This window comes from Diachasmimorpha longicaudata, chromosome 13 (assembly GCF_034640455.1).
Source record: "Diachasmimorpha longicaudata isolate KC_UGA_2023 chromosome 13, iyDiaLong2, whole genome shotgun sequence".
Classification (NCBI taxonomy): Eukaryota; Metazoa; Arthropoda; class Insecta; order Hymenoptera; family Braconidae; genus Diachasmimorpha; species Diachasmimorpha longicaudata.
In genome coordinates, this window is record NC_087237.1 from 2,227,303 (window position 1) to 2,246,656 (window position 19,354).

At 37.6% G+C, this 19,354-nt stretch overlaps 1 protein-coding gene across 1 annotated transcript in view; it reads right to left on the reverse strand.

The window, feature by feature from the left end:
- Positions 1-19,354, reverse strand: part of LOC135168930 (uncharacterized) — an 80,687-nt gene that overhangs the window by 2,540 nt on the left and 58,793 nt on the right. The window contains exons 3-8 of the mRNA XM_064133555.1: positions 15,425-15,563; positions 14,322-14,386; positions 12,575-12,826; positions 10,276-10,593; positions 9,352-9,640; positions 8,969-9,114 (exon numbers count right to left, since the gene is read on the reverse strand). Coding sequence (XP_063989625.1) covers positions 8,969-9,114; positions 9,352-9,640; positions 10,276-10,593; positions 12,575-12,826; positions 14,322-14,386; positions 15,425-15,563 — 1,209 coding nt within the window. The remainder of the gene's footprint in view (positions 1-8,968; positions 9,115-9,351; positions 9,641-10,275; positions 10,594-12,574; positions 12,827-14,321; positions 14,387-15,424; positions 15,564-19,354) is intronic.

Sequence of the window (19,354 nt, forward strand, 5' to 3'; positions counted from 1 at the left end):
TATGTAGGTACTTTACTGCACCTCAGGGAGCAACATTCACAGTTTTTTTTTTCCAGTCTCCTTAGGCCCTTTCAAGGGGGCAAAAAAGGTGATTTTAACGATTTGATAGGCTAGATTTTGCCAATTATTAATTGCAGTTTAGAGTGTTATAATTAATTTGTCCGAATTATATATATTTCTTTCGTGATTATCCTGATTTTTATTTTTTCTGGAAAGAAATCCCATTCTTTGGCACTCTTCACTCTTCTTTCTGACTGAGTCAAGGCAATATGAGGGACAAGGGTAAGAGGCTTTGGGGTAGGTGAGACGTGACATAGGGCTTAGGCCCCTCAGTAGAGACGATAAACTAGTACAATGTATACAGGTGACCAGGGTCATTGTCAAAGGCGCGGTAGCTGTTTTTTATCATCGTCATACAAATTCCCAAAATTGCTCTCTATCTTGTTGCATCCCCTGATACAAAAAAATATTAATTTATGGGAAACTGGTATTTGACGTTTAAGATTTTTTTTTTCGGTCTTATAGTGTTGGAATATTTGAGTACAGCTCTTTCATTGTCCTACAAAAATCACTCGACACCTCTTTCAATTTCTCTGGGAGACAGCTCTACTAAGGGACTAATTTACGATCGGTTGTACTCCGCTTTCGAGACGGTTCAATCCTAAACATATGCTGAAATTTCAACAACGGACTGTGTTCATTTAAGTCATAAAATTGTTTTTCTTTTCCCTGAGAGCCTTTTCCCTTTGATATAGTTTTCAGTCTCTGGATAACGGTCCTCTCGTTAAGACGTGCCTTCCTCGTGCTAATAAAGAATATTCTAAAAAGTATTTCACGGTGTCTCAAATAATTTAATCATTTACACCCATATTCCAATGTATAGAAAATTAAGAAAAAACGAGTCCCCATTGTCGACAATAGTGTTGTTTCCTTTAAGGGGGGATCCTACTTTAGAGGCTTCAAAAAATCGTTTTTTTTTGCGTAAATCACTTCCTAAACTATCCAAGAATATGTCTCCAAAATTTCAGAACAAAATTCGCATTATTTCCGGAGATACAGACGAAATAGTGAGCAAGTGTCGCGCAGGTATACGAGCATCACAAAAACTTTGACACGCCATTTCTCGGATTTCCATTTTTATGATTTTTTCAAATTGGCGGGCAAGATAGGAAAAAAAGTAAACGTCCTATCGAAACGAATCAAAATGCGTTGAATTTGGAATTAAATTCTCTTCCAGGTGAGCCTAACATATCTTAAGAAAGTTAACATTAATCCGGTTTTTAAACGATTTAAAGTGCATTTTTTTTTCAATCTGCGAAAAATTGTTGAATTTTTCCTTTTTTGTTGAATTTTCGTGGTTCACCTAGGAATTACACTATTGAAAATTTAAAATTTCTTTTGTTTTTTTGTTTCACATGAAAATTGCGACCTGCGAGGCGCTTCCGTAAATTTCTTCAAACATGAAAAATATCTAATGTATGTAATATCACGAATAATTATGGGGAAATCCCCATAATAGAAATAATAATATAGACAGATGTTTTTCATAAGATAGTCTAGAGCCATAAGTTATACGATAGTTTTAGCGTAGGTGCTATTTGTGGGGTTTCCCCACAAATAGGCATAGATTGGTACAGGAATGAAAGCCTGTACCATAAATGCACTTAGAGGGTCTGTGGGGTTATGAGGCCCACAGATGTGCCAGATGGAGATCGGTGCTGCCAGCGTGGTCCAGGGATGTTAGGACCACGTGACGTGATTAGGGCCCAGTCCAGGGTTGCAAAGAGGGACAGGGCCAGAGTCGTGTTTGAGCAGTGTTAGAGGATAGACGTTAGACGTTAGACGTATTTTAGATAGACATAGAGTTAGACGTTTTTGGTGTAAGTGTTTAAGAGTGAACAGTGAATTAAGAATAGCGAATATAGTGAATTTAGCATTAGAATCATTTGTACACTTTTCATTATAAATAAACTGTTTTATCTTTTAAAAAGTAACCCTACATGTATAATAATAAAAAAATTTGAGACGACTCTTCAAATATATAAGAATAAATCCTAGAAGTTTCATTTCAATCAGACATTTCTTTCCTTTTCAAAAAAATTCTTGAAAATATAGATTTTTTGAAGCCTCTAAAGTAGGATCCCCCCTTAACAATGGCAGAATACACTCCCCTACACAGAGGCCATTTAAAAATGAATAAAACAATATTTTCCTCCCAATGTCAAAGGATTTTGGCTTAATTTTAATTTGAGTATTCATTCACAGAAGCGACGACTCGTAATGTACCGTTGGTAGTTCGTTTTTAGCGTTAGACGAAGCGTCATAACTCGAGCCAGACGGCAGAAAAGGGAGCGACAGGGAGGGGTGGGTACAGGGGGTGAGGATAGGTGCATAGTTTGCTTCTCACCCACCTAACCCTCATCCCCTGTCCCTCTTATATACGGCTCTCGTTCCTGGCGCTAATGAAAATTATTTTCCGGCTGCGAGGGTTTTCAACGGGTGTCGCATTTTCACTTCTCCCCCCGCCCTCCCTCATCGCGGTATAGTAACCTGCGATTGAATATGAGTTTCCATAGAATTTGGCGTGAATACAATCGTGACAATGCACGAAACTTGATTGATTAGAATTTTACTCCTCTATTTAATTTCAATTTGGCCTCTCTTTTCTGCAATTCTAAGCTTTTTTTTTTTGCACACCAATTTACCTACCCTGGAGTTTTTTCCCCCAAGCCACCCTCGATTAGTCGAACGTGACTAATTTCGTTGTCAACTTGTTAAAAAAGTTGCAAAAGCTCGGTTCATGTCATTAATTTGGGAAAAATAGAAAGTCGAGGGGAAAAAAAGTTCTATTGGAAGTGAGTTTTTTATTTTTTTATGACTTTTAGTTTTACGTTGATTTGTTTTGCGAGGGAGACTAATGAATTTTTTTTTTTCATCTCAGGCTAAAGTATAAGAGGGGCGAACAAGGGGTGAAGTTAATCTCTCCTATTTAAAAAGTGGATAAATCGTTTGAGAAAATTGAAAAAGTTTTGCATTCACTATTTTGTGACGATTGTTTTAGGGCAGTGGATTTGGAAATCGAGCGTTTGGAGAAGAGTATTGAATTTCACTGGGAGAAATAAGAGAGTCGAGTGAACACAGGATCCTTATCGATTGACAACAATTTGCGGGTAATCGATTGATAGTTCATTGCATAATAGTAGACCGATAAAAAGTTGAACCTCCAATTTTCAATTTGCTGTTTAGTCCGTCCATAATGTCAAAAGACAAGACTATAAATCAAGTTTATGAATATTCGCATATAATACCACAAGAGCTCCGAAATTATCGGATATTTCCCGATAGGTTCGTTGCAAACAAATGAACGTGTCACGTTTTTATTCGAGGTAGGCTATACAAAATATCAACAAATGGTGCAATTCTATTGGCTGAAATTTGGGTGGGAAAAATAATCCTTCATAAATAGGAAAAAAGGAATTTGTTATAGGAGTGAAAAAATTGTTTCCTCACTCCGTTTATTCTTTATAGATAACCGCTCAATGCTATGAAGCATTTAATTACCGAAAGATGATTATTATTTTTAATCTTGCTGAACAAATAGCTTCTAGAAATATCAAACGCCAACAAGAGTTGTCGGGGCGGCCGGGTGGAAGATGTGAAATTGCCAACGATTTTCCGAGATCTGTATCACTGAAATGCACACTTTTTCGTGACGAGACCCCGTGGAAAAAGGGGAGGTGGATGAGAAGGTGGCATGGTGGGTTTTGGGAGGTGGTTGGCTGGGTTTACAGCTATATACTATGAATTCCGCGGCGGCGCAATTGCTACAGAATGTTTTTAGCACAGTCAGTATATTCGGTTGGTTATATAATCAATATAGGAGGGAGGAGGTGGTAGAGAATGACGGGGAGGGAAAAATGGATGGAAAATGACAAAAAATGTAAGTCGCGAATGTGGCGATAGAAATTGTAACGCGCAAAAAAAGCAAATGTATTACCTTTTCCGGATGGTAAAAAGAGGAATCGTCTGAAATTCCATTTTTTTTTTCAATTATTCCGGCTATTTTGAGGGAAAATCATTAAATTTTTGGGGAAAATTATTTCTCACTCTTCCATAATGACAAATAATTTAGATAAAAATATTCTAGCCCGATGGAATTATTGCAAATATCATAGTCTAAAAGTTGATAATTTATTCGTAGAAATGGGCCCCTTGTAAATTTGTAAAATCAATATTTTAATAAATATATTTCTTCATGGAGGCTCATGTTACAAAATTGTCTTCAATCTGTAAAATAAATAGGGACATTGGAACATTAACGAGATAAGATTATAGTATTATACGCTTAACTCTGCATTCGTGAACATATTTCCGAGGGTTCAAGAGCGTGAGAAAATAGCTTTTCACGAAAAAACTCAATAAGAAAAAATAAAAAAAGTTTATTTACTCACGAATTTCGCCGGAAACGAACTATTTATCGACATTTAAACCAATCACCTTGAGGCTTTCAATTATTTGACAGTTGAATTTCAATAACATTAGATACTATGATTTGACGCATGTGGTACAGGAAACTGCACGAGAGTGACGCGCCGACGTGTATGCCCGGCACTTGTTGAGTCGCCGAGTCGATATTATCGCGGCTGCGCCATTCGACAAACTTTCCAGGACCGGGCGCATTCGTATTTCCGTCTTGATTTAATGGTTTGACAAATTAAATAATTAATAATCAATACGTCCATGTACAGCTTTGCCAACGCCACAAAAAATATTTATTAACCATTACGGAACAATCGACCTATTTTCCTGCGAAAAATCAAAATCACCCAGAAAATTTTCTATTTATTGTGCTTCGATAACAAAATTCTGAGCGTTCAACAAATTTTATGAGACTCCGGGATTATTTGTATGTTCCTTTCCGTAACATTTTTCTCAGCGTTTGATCATCAGACTTTCCATTAAATTCTTCTCTCTGGAAATTGGCAATTTACTTGAAAATTCCCCCTCTCCACCCTCTACTTTTGCATACGGCAATCGAACAGATAGACAGTTGTATACTACGTGGTGATACACATAAATTTAATGTACGTTTGTTAGGTTGATAAATATAGAAGGGTTGAGAGTTGAGAGGAGACAGGTATATAATATATAAACCGCGATAACTTTTCCACAATTTTACACCGTACAGTTGATTCCCCTTGCGGTTCTCCACGGGGTTCAATGGTCTATATTCAAGCAAAGTGGTCTCGAGATGACAGGTGAATTAACCCAAGTGCATCCGGTGTCAGTTTCATTCCTGCATTTGTCGAATGGTCATTTCTAGATTCACTCAGAGTTTATCTACACGACTGGGATTTTGCTTCTGTTAATCCATCGGTCACAATCTGGTCTAGATCGAATACTGATTACAATGTTTTATCGACAGACTACACATTTCCGATGAGAAACTTCAATGTTCAATTTTCGATGAATTATCGCCAAGAATCGGGCGATTGAATTGGTAATAAAAAATTTGTTCACAGCGTGACGTTTAAATATTTTAATTTATCTAGTTATCAGCGGAGGATTTTTCCTCATTCAAATTATTATTAGATTTTATTGTTCCGATCGGGCTTAGAAAAACTGCTGAGGAAATGGGGAAACAATAAAGTTATCGATACGTGATCGAGTCGATGCACAGACATTGGATGTAGAAAGGAGAGCGAGAGAAGTGGAGAGCTTTTCGATCTCGCTATGTTGAGGAGACTTGAGAAAACGGTCGACCTTCAGTAGCAAATTAAAGGAAAACAATCGACTTGGATTCGTTGAGGTTCGTGCACTCGGCAAATTGTACGTGCTGAATCTTCTGTTTCATACGAGTTGGTCACGATATAGAGTACATTGGCTTGAAAACATTGGTTAAACTGGAAAAAAATTGAATTATAGACTGCAAATAATATAACATGCTGCTATTGATTTTTCACAATTTTTAAATAAATAATACAATTGGCCAATTTTTTTCAATGAAAATCGTCAATACTTGAACTCTTAGTAATCAATTAAAAACTTACATATAGTTAAGTGGATTGAGCAAATAATTATAAACAATGACACTCTAGCGTTACATTTACCTCTCCCATTGGTAAATGACTTCTCAAAAATTTCTATCGTCAATCTACCCCAGCGGTGTAGATTGAGCCCTTAGAAAAAGACCAACACTGCCAAAAATGTTTGAAACTTTGGGTAATAATTCGCCACCCCTTTATGGCATTCAGCGGCAAAAGGGGCGATGGGAGAGGGGGAGGAAGTAAAAAAGGACAATTCAAATTTCGTGCCATATGCTCGCAAATGACAGCCGCGATTATTCTCTTCCGCCGACCAGAAATTCAAATTTACGTCTCTCTATTTTCTCGACTTTGGCTCCTTCTCTCTCATACCTTTCTCATATTTTTGCTGCTTATACTTCTCGTGTTTTTCGAACTTGTGAAAAATGAGTCTGGAGGGCTTCCTTTATCCTCCCTCTTCCCCTCTTGCCCCTCTCTGTCCTTGCGTTTATCGTTTTTTTTCTCACCCCTTGAAACTTTTCGCACGACCTTTGACGTATTTTCTCAGTTTTTCGCACATGTATGACTTATTCAATTTATCTAATCTTATTCTCAACTTTTGATAGGACAACTCGCGAATGAGAACAAATAAATCTTAAACTTTTAATCAAGATGAATATTTTCATTAGAAATCTTGATAAATTGGAAAATATTTCTTAAGTGATATCACAGGGATTAATAGAAAATAAAAAAAAAAAGTTTGACGTTGCTAAATTCAATATACGCGAGAAACACGACTAGCAAATTTTCCTATTATTAAAAATATATAAATAGCTGCTTATGAGAACATTTTTTTGGGTGTTGTCGTAATAAAGAAACTGTAGCCTAAAAAAATCATTTGAAAATTAACACTGAACGTATGAGACTCTTTGGAAAATCAAATAAATCAGATCTCATTCTGTTCTGGGTTGTATGCAGGTTATTGCATATCTACTCGTATCTATGACATGAAATTCCAGAAAATACATGTGACTACAACCATAAATCATATTGCATCCCTTCACTAGTACACTAGCACTTGTAATGTCGAGTTCAGCCTCTGTTTCGCTCAATGCAAGTTTATCCCTCGTTATGTGATATGAATAAGCGCATTCTATATTATCTCGTGATTTAAAAATATTATATTTTCGGTGGATTGAGCTTGTACCATTTAGCCATTCACGTGTGCTACAGCGTTCTTTCTATAGCACCAGCATGTGGTCTTTGAAAACGACATCGAAAGGGAAGATCGATGAGCTACATAAATTGCATCAAATAATGATTATTAATTTTCATTAATTTTCAAATGCAAATGCTTTTTCTATGCGAATAACAAATTATTATATAATAGTCAGCCAAACAGAAATTTTTCAAAACCTCCTTCTGGACATTATGAATATGGACAAAATACTGAACTTTTCTGATAACATAGCTGGAAAAACATCGAAATGGGAAACGAATCAAAAGATGAGATAAACCCGTGCTGCATAGGTAGACTGGTTTTGTTAAAAAAAAAGTAGGAAACGGTTGGCCGAGTGAGTCCCTGACGAATTACCAGTACTGTGGATCAAATCGGATCCAATATAACTCCTTGGGGGATTACAACTCTCCGTACGTTTCAACCAGTACTTTCCACCATAGAGCGGAGAAAGGAAGCCGTTGGTAAAAAAAAAAACCCATTGTCCTTTATTGTTAAAACGAATAATGCAACGAAATAAATATCCGTTTCAGTTTTATCAATAGTTTTGACATTTGACAGTTTCTCGATGATCCAAAAAATTATATATGAAATTCTGCTGACGGAGAGGAAAAGAGATAAAGGAGTGGAGAGAATTGAAGCGGGTGATCTTTTTTCCCTCGTTTTTCTCTTCTCCCAACGAATTCGATGTGTCTTGGCTCGAAAGAGGGATCGAGTTTTTCAGGGAATTGGACGGAATGCCGCGAGCACGTCGAAGAATCTTCTCTCGGCACCCCACAGACGGTAAAACTTTTTTACGTGTCTTCTTTTTTTTTGCTGTCTTGCGCTCTCTCTCTCTCTCTTCTGTGGCAAATCGAGTGGAACGATATCTCGAGCAATTTCCTTGCTCGATCGCCAGTTTCGATGTGTAGGTTATAACGTCAGAATTTTTTTTTTCAATATTTTTTCAACGTTCTGATTGAGTTGAAGAGGAAGATCGAGTGTTTGTTGGGTACTTGGGGCTTTTTTAGGATGGCGGAAGTAGTTGGTGAGCCAAAAGAGGTGATGTTTGGGGCGGAAGAAAAGGATTAGAAAAGGATGCGCGGTGATTTATGAAAAATATTTGTTCTGCGGGAGAAAAAAAAATTATTCACTGGGGATTACGATTTTCAAGTCCTCGAAAAATATCTCTAATTTCGATCAAATCGATATATTATTTAAAACTATTTTTTTTCATTCAGAGAATTTAAATTTGTAGGGGAGAATGGGCAACAGTAGTCTTTAATAGTTGAAAGGTTTTTAGAACCCGTAGAAGGTCCTATAAAGTTCCCATAGTATGTGTTTTAGAATTTGGCGTCTTTTAACATACCATTAACTGTAGAATGATATTTACGGTTCCCTCAAATTATTCGATTTTTTTAACACCGACGAATCTCACCATTTTATTGAACAAAATGAGCACAAAGTGATCACACCAGATGAATTTAAATTTGTGATAATGAAAGCATTTCATTTGTTCCCCGGTATCGTCTGTTGGTATAATAATTTGTGGCCGGTGTTTGACTGGAAATAAATTGTTCAACTCCAACTCATGCCCCAATTATCAGAGGTTTATGGTCACACAAAAATTTTAAATCACATTAGAGACGGAAGTGATTAATAACCCGGACGACGTATTTAATTAACAGAAAAGCAGAATGAGGAATTTAATAAAATTATCTTCACTTACTGACTAATGTGAGGTAGGGAATGCTGTGGGATTGATCATGTGGTGCACTACAGGCGTCTTCAGCCCTCGATACTTCTTTGCCAGTTTGTACTTCCACTACATGACCATCTCGTCTGTAGAAGGTCATACACATGAATCCACTCCGGCTGGAAATAAGTGAAAAACATTTTTCTCAGTGCCTGATTCATTCGTAACTATAAAATCAATATTAATTTTAATCTAATTTAATTTTAATTTAAGAGCATGCTGAACATGTTATGTAGAATTTCCTCATGAATGCGTTACATGTTTCTGTTTCTTTGAGCCGTTGAAATCGAAAGAAAATAAGTTAAGACGGAAAAGTATAAATTAATGGCACATGATCAAAAGTATTAATTGCTCACCATCCAACAGTGAAATGGGCAACAATCATCGTTGTCGTCTGCGTGGGATTCATTTGTTTAATACTGTTACAGAGTATCTTGACATTCTGCTCCTCCTGGCCATCAATGATATCTTGAAAATCTAGGAATGCCATATCGTACCTAGTGGCATTTGACCTTGTTACATGTAAACTTGCATTTCTCGGATGAAATGTGTAGGATCTTGTGAGATCGAGTGTATGCCAAGTAAGGCCGTTGTTATTGTGGCCAGTTAGCCACCCTGGAAACCGGCATTTCCCCGGTGACGAGGCTGCAACGTAAAATATAAAAACATCAAGTTGATAATTTATAAAATTTAGCTCCTGAAATATCATCAAGATCAAGAAGATTTTTAGTCGATTGGAAAACTTGTGTTCAGAAGTAATACAAAGTTGTATCTATTTATTCCATTTATTCGCTTAATACCTGCCTCATCCTATTTTTATCTATCCACGGAGATCCCCTACTTTATGGATGCGAAACTTTTGTTTTCTCCTGCAATGTTCTGTTCACAAAAGCCCTTTTTCTCATTTTATTCATGCTCGTCTCACTTCAGACGCGATAAAGTCTCGGATCGCACCGATAAAATCTTTGAAGAAAGATGGTGCCAAGGAATTCACACTCTTCAAAAAATCGCTTTTGTACTTTGTTTACTCGAATGTGTCAGGAGGGTTACAGAAAAATTGTTTCTTTTTTTATTGTCGCTAGTCGCAGTTGAGAGATAAGGGAGAATGGCAAAATTGTGGAATCCTAAGTTTCCCCAAAGGAAGTTCTTAATCGTAATTTATGTGGAAATGACGAAACTAAAAAAGCAAAAATTACCCCTCAATATTTCTTCTGGTTCTACCACCGGGGAGGGTAAACGATGAAAGAATTTGATTAATCTTATGATAAGGAAAAACTCACCTCTAGTCAATGTCATGGTGCGTGATCCCTCCATGGGACTGAAGAGGCCATTGCAAGTAGCATCACCACTTTGGGCCACCCGATAAACTTCGGGTGTACCCTCTGGTAATGGTCCACTTGGTGGCATCCCAACCTCGTGGTCGATGCTTGCCACTCCAAGAGCAGCTCTGCCCATACCCCCTACACTTTGTCCAGCCCTTTCGTAAACGAAGCACCTATAACGCTCCTCATTACTTGACGCGTGTCCATGATGCAAACGACCGACTAGGTAACGACTGCTACCCTCCTTCCACGTTGCCAGGCACTCAAGTTCCTCCACTGACAATTAATGACAGCCGAATGTTAGAAAGACAAGTCGCTCATCATACAATATTTTTTCTTCGTACAAATAGTGTCTTCTATAACAAGAAATTTCTCCAAATTTCAACAGACGAGTCTTCAGTTGACTTTGATGGAACGTAAAATTTTTTCAATTCTTTAAATCCGAACAAATCTCAGCTTTTTCAAACTAGTTTTATATTTGCTGAATTTTTGGGGATTTCCCCAAGTACAAAATTCACTCTTTCTCCTCTGAAAAATATGTCCTAGAACTTGATGGTGGTAGGGCCCCAAATGTATAGAAAAAAAGGGGAAAAGTTTTTAGTACCCGCTTTGCTGAGCAACATTTGGTGATCAGAAGTCGCCATGGGGTTATAAATAAAAACCTTTTAGGGGATGGAAATGTTGTGGTCCATGAGGCCCCAAAATAAGGCTCTACTATCTTCGAGTTTAGTGTGTCTTGAGAATCTGTAGAGGAACATACCTCCTGACGAAAGTAGAATCACGAATAACAAATAAATTCTAAAGTGAATAAAATAGAACGGAAGTGTTGTTTATGTCAATCCCAAATCCAAGAATATTTTTATACCTCACGATATTTATTACAACTATTGGCCAGCATTTTCATCGTACGTAACCAAAAGAGAACGTTAAAGAGACTAAAGTATAGGGGAATTAGATAGAATCATTGGACAGTACAAAAAGAGAGGAAAGATTCGATATCGAGGCAGAAAGAAAATGTTAGTACGATCACGACAATTATCGTGTCGGTGGGGCTCTGGAGATATCTTTGGCACCTTCACCTCTTTTTTACTTTGGCTTGAGGAGGCAGTTTTCTTGCGATTCTGGTCGTTGACCAGATCCCGGGCTTTTGCTATCTAAATGACATCTTGTGAGGAGTGAGATACTATTTTTTACCGCTGACGATTTGTTGGAAGTGTTGGCTATCACAAGGAAAAACAGCTGTGGGAGATTGAGCGCTAAAATGCGCTCCTTTCCTCTCCAATGAAAGATCTTCGCCATTGATTTCGTAAATAGTCAAGTTCCACATATAAGAACATCATCATATAATAAATATTGTTCTTGCTTTGGCACAACAAAATTTTTCATAAATGTAGGCTGACTGATGTTTTTGTGTGGAATAAAAGAAAGACAAAAGTGGGTATGGGTGAGATGGAAGTATGTCGCCAGAATGAATAAACCTAGACTGTAATATTTAGACGATTGACAAGATGTGAATGTTTATATGAAAGTATCGAATGCCCGTTGCGTGATAGAAGAAAGAGCCATTCCTATTCAAGAAAGCAGAAGCACATAAATGAAGTTCGTCCGAGTCGAAATCGCGTAAGGTCTTTCCCATTGGCCGATTAAATGAATGAAGTTTCGCGTTAGTCGAAAAGGCGAAAACGTTCGTGTTCCTAAGAGCATCCATTGTGAATCAAGTTACCTCTCTCATCATATTTATACCAACGACTTTCACATGCGTTCTTTTACAGTGTGATCACCCTTCATCAGTCTATGAAAGCACAATCACATAAATTAAATTAAATTAACCACAGAAGTCATCGACTAACTTCATGTGTAAGACTTTCTCCTAATTGGTCAATGTGTTTGAGGCGGGAAACCAAAATAGGGCGCGCGAAGCGCGCATTAGGTCTCGTGTGAGATTAAACGGAAGAGGGAAATGATTTTTGGGAATGAGTGCGACGTGTGTGGTATGTCTTTGTGTATTTATGTGGGTCCTATGAGTGGAATGAGTTTGAGGGAGAAATAGTGTGACAGAGTGAGAAAGAAAAGTATTATAAACAAATGAGTATCGATGGTGCGAGAGGACGATGTATGAGGCAGTCTGAGGATGAGCGTTGACCAGTTAAGATCGTGGATCGTTATTATAACCCACTTAATTTTTATCAATAAATATTTTAAGTTTAATTAAAATTATTGCTGTCCCCTGTACCCTGACCCTACATAAACGTCTCACCTGCACTTTCTGAAGCAGGTACATCCGGACAGGCCTGATACCTGAATAGTAATCTACTGTCGTCTGTACAGGTGTCCACATTGCTAAGTGGATTAGAACAAGTGCCGTGACCACGATTATACGTGAATGTCATAGGGCCACGAAAGGGACAAGGCACTGCTGTTGCTTCTTCGCGAAACATCGAGTACAGTAATGCGTCACCGGTTATGTATGAGCACAGCAGTGCTAGGGTATTTCGTGGATGACAAAATGCTGAAACAATTGCAAAAAAAAAAATACAAATTTTTAGATGTTGATATTTTTTTCAATTTCCTTGTGCAATTAAATCCATGATTTATAAGAAATAGCTCTGAATTCAATAAAAATTCAATTAGTTGTTTTTCATTTCAATTTCTAATATTTCATCCCACTCATTAATACAAAAGGAAGAAATAACGGAGTGGTATAGTAAAAAGATGATGAAAAATCGTTGGGGAGAGGAAAAATGAGGAAATGTATGTGGCATATAGGGATAGGTGGTAGGTGGTAGATACAGGTGGGGTGGACCGCACGGTTGGCAGGCCGTCAACCTAGTGGACGTTCTTCTCTCGGCCTCTTGCGAGGCCATCCCCACTCTCTCCACAACATTTGATACTCTAGAGACTGGCGAGTACTATTCACCCACCTGCCATCATTGTCCGACCTTCCATCCAGCACCCATTTTTCCACCATTTATCAAAGTCGCGGAAGATTATATTCTACTTGTCTTTTCTTTTTTCTTGTTTAATTCATTTTTTTCATTTCAATTTTCACGGTCGATTTAAAGTACAGCTATTTTGACGATTATCGTAAATCTAGCTCAAATAATGTGTGTTGTTTTGTATAATTGAGAGGATTATTCCAATACTTTTCTTAGAAAATTAATAATATTTATTGAAAAAATTTGAAATATTTATTTTCACAGAAAATTTTAGTGAACGAATTAATGGGCAGTCAATTTGCCTTAAAAAATGGACTTCACACTGCTCGACTATTTGTAATCTATTTTAGATAATGGAACATGAACTTGAATGAATATTTTTTGTTTGGTTGTGAACATGCATTTTGGATCAGAAGCCAATGATAATTTAATTGTGCTCTGCCGCAATGCGGCACAATTAAAGCCGAAGAGACGTATTGCTCGAGTTGTTGGTGGAAGGTATAAATTTTATGGGAATGAATGGGAACAAATATAAGGGTACGTGGGGCTGTGACACAAGAAGCTCAATTTTAATTACATCCGTCAGATTAGTTCCCTTAAACTTTCCTTTTCTCTTCTACAACTTTTTAAAAATTCTGTTGACAATGGAATTGAATTCTAGTTGAGTTGGATTAAAATGGGGAATTTCCCACGACAATTACAACGCTCTAATCTTTGCCATCGATGGACAGAGACTTAATCCGCTCATTATCGACGGGTACCTGTGATTTTTAGATTAAAAAAAAATTCAAATATTGGAAAATCTTGCTCACAAACTTTACAAAATCAAGGAATAGAAATGGGTCATCAAATGTCGCAGAGAAGTGGAAGTTTCCACAGCTGCCCAGCCAAACCCCCCAACCCTTAGCTCACTTTCAGGAGATGAACTAGATATAAAAAACAAATCCTGGAAAACTTTACAAACTTCACCAACAGACAACTTTATCCAGAAATTCTGAAAACAATGGCTTTTAAAATTTACGGTGGGGAGGAGGAGAAAACAAACACAGAAAATTGAAAAAAACTTACTCTCTTTGTACTGCAAAACATTGGCGTGTTTTTCGTGTATAACAACGCATCTGTAACACGATTTTCTGTAACAAGAAAGAAATTAAATGAATAGCAGGTGGTTATGGGGATGTTCGAGTGGGAGGGAATAACCGCTTTTAAAAAATCAATTCCAGTAATCAAATTAAATTATTATTCATTCAAAAATTCCGATAACTTTTAAAAATGATGTGATTTCCCAGATTAAATTTTCAGACTAAAAGTAAATATCTGTTATAAAATTATCATTCATTGCTCATAAAATTATTATTAATATAAGCTTTAATTTATGTTAAAGAAACTTCCACAAAGGAACCTCTCACCCCGTAGGAAATCTTCTGATTAATATTTCTAAAATCCGAAAACTTTTCCGAACCCAGGAAAATAATTGCCAAAGATAGTTTTTCTTTAAACTTCTCGTACCGAGGAGACGGCATTTATGAGGCACGAAGGTTCCTCTCCTCTTCCTCAATGCCTTCCTAATACTTTTTCATAGTGAATGACAAAATGGTGAGTAAGAGAGTTGAACGGAACAGAAAAGCTTCGAGACAAAGAGAAAAAAAATAAAGAATAAGAGAAAAAAAAACAAATGAGAAATGGAGAAGTCCAATGGTTGATTCCCGTTTTTAATCAGTACGTCTGACAGAATACGCTTGAGGGCCGCCGCCACACGCGACGAACTATTTGCTTCTGTGGAACTTCTGACTCTCCCTGCGCGGCATATTGCGACCAATCACCACTGGCAGATCGATCTTGACTCTCAACCGTTGAATGACAAATCCGAAAATAGTATGCGACAATCGTCGATGAAGAGATTGAAACTTTTTTTATTTATTGAACGTTAATTTCTAAGAAGTCAGTCTGCAGTGAATCGTTTAGTTGAAAAAAATATTTCATGGATAACATTATCATATAATAATATAATCCGTGATCCATATATTATTATATATCATTTATAATAATAAATTTAAATAATTCAAAATTATATTCAAGACTTTGAGTCATAGGGAACGAAAAACTTTTGTCTCACAGAATTATTCAATTTAACAAAAAATTTTCATAGATTTTAATTGACCTGTACTTACTCGTCTACCACAAGAAACTTGTCCCCTTCGTTCCTCAAACACTTGCCCTTGTTGGAAAGCATATTCTTGGATATGAGAATCGGTTGTCTCACACCACTCTGAAACCAAGTGCCCTCCCATCTCACCGGAAATGCGCATTCTGAAAAAAATCAAGATGATGACATTGAGTTATTATCAGCACAAATGACTATTCCACACTGCGAAATCATTTCACTTCTGAAATCATCATTTCTTTCTTTCTTCAAATGAACTCCATCAGCGCTTCTCAAAGCGAAAAATTCTCCAGCAACCCAATGACACTATTTCCTCATCCCACCCACTTGTTGTTCTCCCTCTCCCCCTAATAATCGCATTTAACTGCATGAAACTTCTCGAGTTTTCTCCAAAATTTCCACTTATCTGCTTACTTTCGCCTCTCCCTCTTCGTACCACTGAATTGGAAAAAGTTTAAACAAGTTGTCGGGGGGGGGGGGGGGGGGAATCAAAAAGTAGAAAAGGTAGAGCAAAGGCGGCCTGCCCCTCGGTCTGACGGTTGCCCGGATTCTCCACTCGATTTCTCGGCTCTCAGTTTCGCCCATCATTTATACATTCCCCTTCTCATACACTCCGGCACACATAAAACCGACGATTTCACTCGGCTGCTCAGGATTAAAAGCGGGAGAGGGTTGATTACTTTTGTCCACCTGTCAAGATTCGGTTGGAAAATTTCCAGAGCTTTAAAAATTCCGAAATGCCTCTAACACCATCCTCCAAAATGAAAATACAATAATAATCCCCTCCCCCTCCCCCTCCTCCCACCCATCCTCTTCTGAATCAAATAACTTTGCAAAAGACGTTTGGTGTTGCACAAAATGGCTGCAATTATGTACTCAGTGCCCAGAGGTGAAATCAATACGAAACGTGCGGCGTAGTGTCGACTCTAACGTTCAAATACGTGGGCTACGGCCCTGTGCAAAACTACCATCAACCCACCTCTCCATTTTCTCCATCTCTTGTTCTATTTTCTCGCTCTCTCTCTCTGGTTATTTTATTCTTTTTTCTCCACCCGGGCGTTCCAGACTTCACCGATTCCGACGGCGGGCGTTTATTTATTTCCATGCGGTATGTTCGTATGCCGCACGTTTCCTCACAGTTCGATTTCCAAATGGAGGGTGAATCCTCGCACCGCTCAATGTGTACCAGGAGGTGCTCGTAAAATCCAAAAGAATCGCAATTGGTAATCACCGTTTGCACACTATTTTTTGCGAATGTTTTTGTTTGTGTGAAATTTTTCGGCTTTTGGTTCCATATTTTTCGTACATCAAAAATTCAAATGTAAATGCTAGTGCGTATGTTACTCAAATTTGAAAATGTTGGAATATTTGAGTACAGCTCTTTCATTGTCCTACAAAAATCACTCGACACCTCTTTCTATTTCTCTGGGAGACAGCTCTACTAAGGGACTAATTTACGATCGATTGTACTCCGCTCTCGAGACGGTTTAATCCTAAACATATGCTGAAATTTCAACAACGGACTGTGTTCATTTAAGTCATAAAATTGTTTTTCTTTTCCCTGAGAACGTTTTCCCTTTGATATAGTTTTCAGTCTCTGGACAACTGTCCTCTAGTTAAGACGTGCCTTCCTCGTGGTAATAAAGAATATTCTGAAAAGTATTTCACTGTGTCTCAAATAATTTGATCATTTACACCCACATTCCAATAGAAAATATTCCCAACAGTGTGAATGTTAAAAGCAAATTATTCAAAAAATAACCGAACTTGTAACTTAAACATTTGGAATAAAATTCTCCGCACTTTTGTCCGCGAGGTAAAAACCCTAATTGCGTGACAATTGGCTCCTTTGACGGGGGAAATGTGTTCAGTAATAAATGTTTCACCTGCAAAGAAAGCCAGGAAAGAGTCATTAAAAAATAAACACCCACTTTTCACATCTGATGCACGACATAATGGGATTTCTCGGGTTTTGTGACCCACTTTCTGGGAGTATTCGCACGTCAATCGAGTGTCAAGTTGAATCGAGGTAGAAGTGACTACACGGAAATTGGCCGATCATTTGTGTTGTATACAAATGGTTATATCAAATGGGCGCTCGATATTCAGCGGCGGTACATCTATAGTCTACCAGCGACTACCGGCTGATATGACGAGGGAAAATATTTGGTTAATTCGCCAATCAGAAATATATCAATCGGTCGGTGATCATCGAGAGTTTCCTTACGTTATACATCTCGCATTTCACTTCTCCTTTTGGCTTTCAGAGGGACCATAGCGTGGTATTATAAGGGGGTATAACAAGAGGGCTATAATTCACCCTCGAAATGGCGCGCGTTTGCGTCACGTGACGCCAAAATTTCTTGATTAAGGCTGCACGCGATCTCTCACGTTTGGATATATACCCTCCAATCCTCTTTTTTCATCTCTCACGTGGCTATGCTTAATTTTCCGGGCCGTTACGAGCTACCTACTCACCTTCTTCATATTTTATTCCTTCTTTTTGATTTTTTAAACTTTCCCGGAAAATTATTAGCCGTGAAATTTATTGGAGACTTAAGAAAATTCATTTTCCACTTTATGAATAATTGCTGGACTCGTTCGCAGAGAGGAAAAGTGATTTAGCTTTGAAATATATTTCTAAATTGCCAAAAAATTTTAATTTCTCTCCTGTTCAAATAAATGAAAGCAGGGAGTAATAAATACACTACTGACATTACATAATACATGAAACATATATACAAACAAGGTTAGGTAGTTAACCAGCGACGCAAATTCGCCTAACGCGGCAGTTGCAATTAGGGGCTCATTACTTTTGCGGGCTCCTTGTGCCTGGTAACGATCCCCCTGTGGCCGTAATTCAGCCTCCACCCTCTCCGTTTCACCCACTTTTCCACCCACATCCAAACTATTCTCCACTATGTTTATACTACCGCAAACTATTTCTCAATGGTACGTGGCATTTAATTTACGTTGGCTTATTCGCGATACCTTTTTGCCGAACGTTTTAATGGGGCCACCGGTGTATGGAACAGCATTATCAAACATTTGATGATTGAGAATTGATGAGAAGGGCAACGTCGATGAAACACAGGCACAATCAGACTTTCAATTGCATGTTATGATTTTTCTACTTTCATTATTGTAAATTACAATAATTATCTCGATTGCGCAGAGAAAAATGGTCAGTAAAAATTACGAAAATTATGTTCCCTTACTGATTACGAAAGTGATTAGGAAATACAAAATGGCGGGATAGCAAATTTTCAGTAGTAATATCCCAAGACCTTCAAAATTATCGGATATTTCGCGGGAGTTTGGTTGCGTAGCAACGAGAGGGAGAAGTTTTGCAGGTTAAAAATCTGAAGTGCGAAGTGCGAGGGTTTTTCTGCGAAACTTATCCCGATCGGTGCTACGCAGGGAAACTGGAGGGAAATATCCGATTAATTTTGAAGGTCGAGGGTATTTGGCTGGATTATTTTTTTCATTCCAATTTTAAGCAATTAAATGTGTGGGATGTCACGTCATATGGTATGGTTTTTCACTGGTAGTTGTGGCTTCCAGCGTATATTTTCTATCTGCAGAAAATGCAGATAATTATTTCCAAATTGTGGCTTTTCTCTTCAGTGTATTATTAGAAACATTTTTTTTAATTATTTGATTAATAATGTCCAGAGATTTTCCTCCAAATCTCCTCATGTCGAGGGAAAGTCTTTGAACTTGATTTTTTCTAATGACAGGTTTGGGGTTTGAAACGCGTACAAATTGTTTATCGGATATTTTCATTGCTTAGCAATGAACAGGGAAATATTCGAAAAATATCCGAAGTAAAACCGTTTTACTTGTACCACGTGACGGAAAATGCCACCATTTGATTGATTGAAATTGGGATGAAAAAAATAATCATGAAAAATTCACATAAAAATTATGGAACACT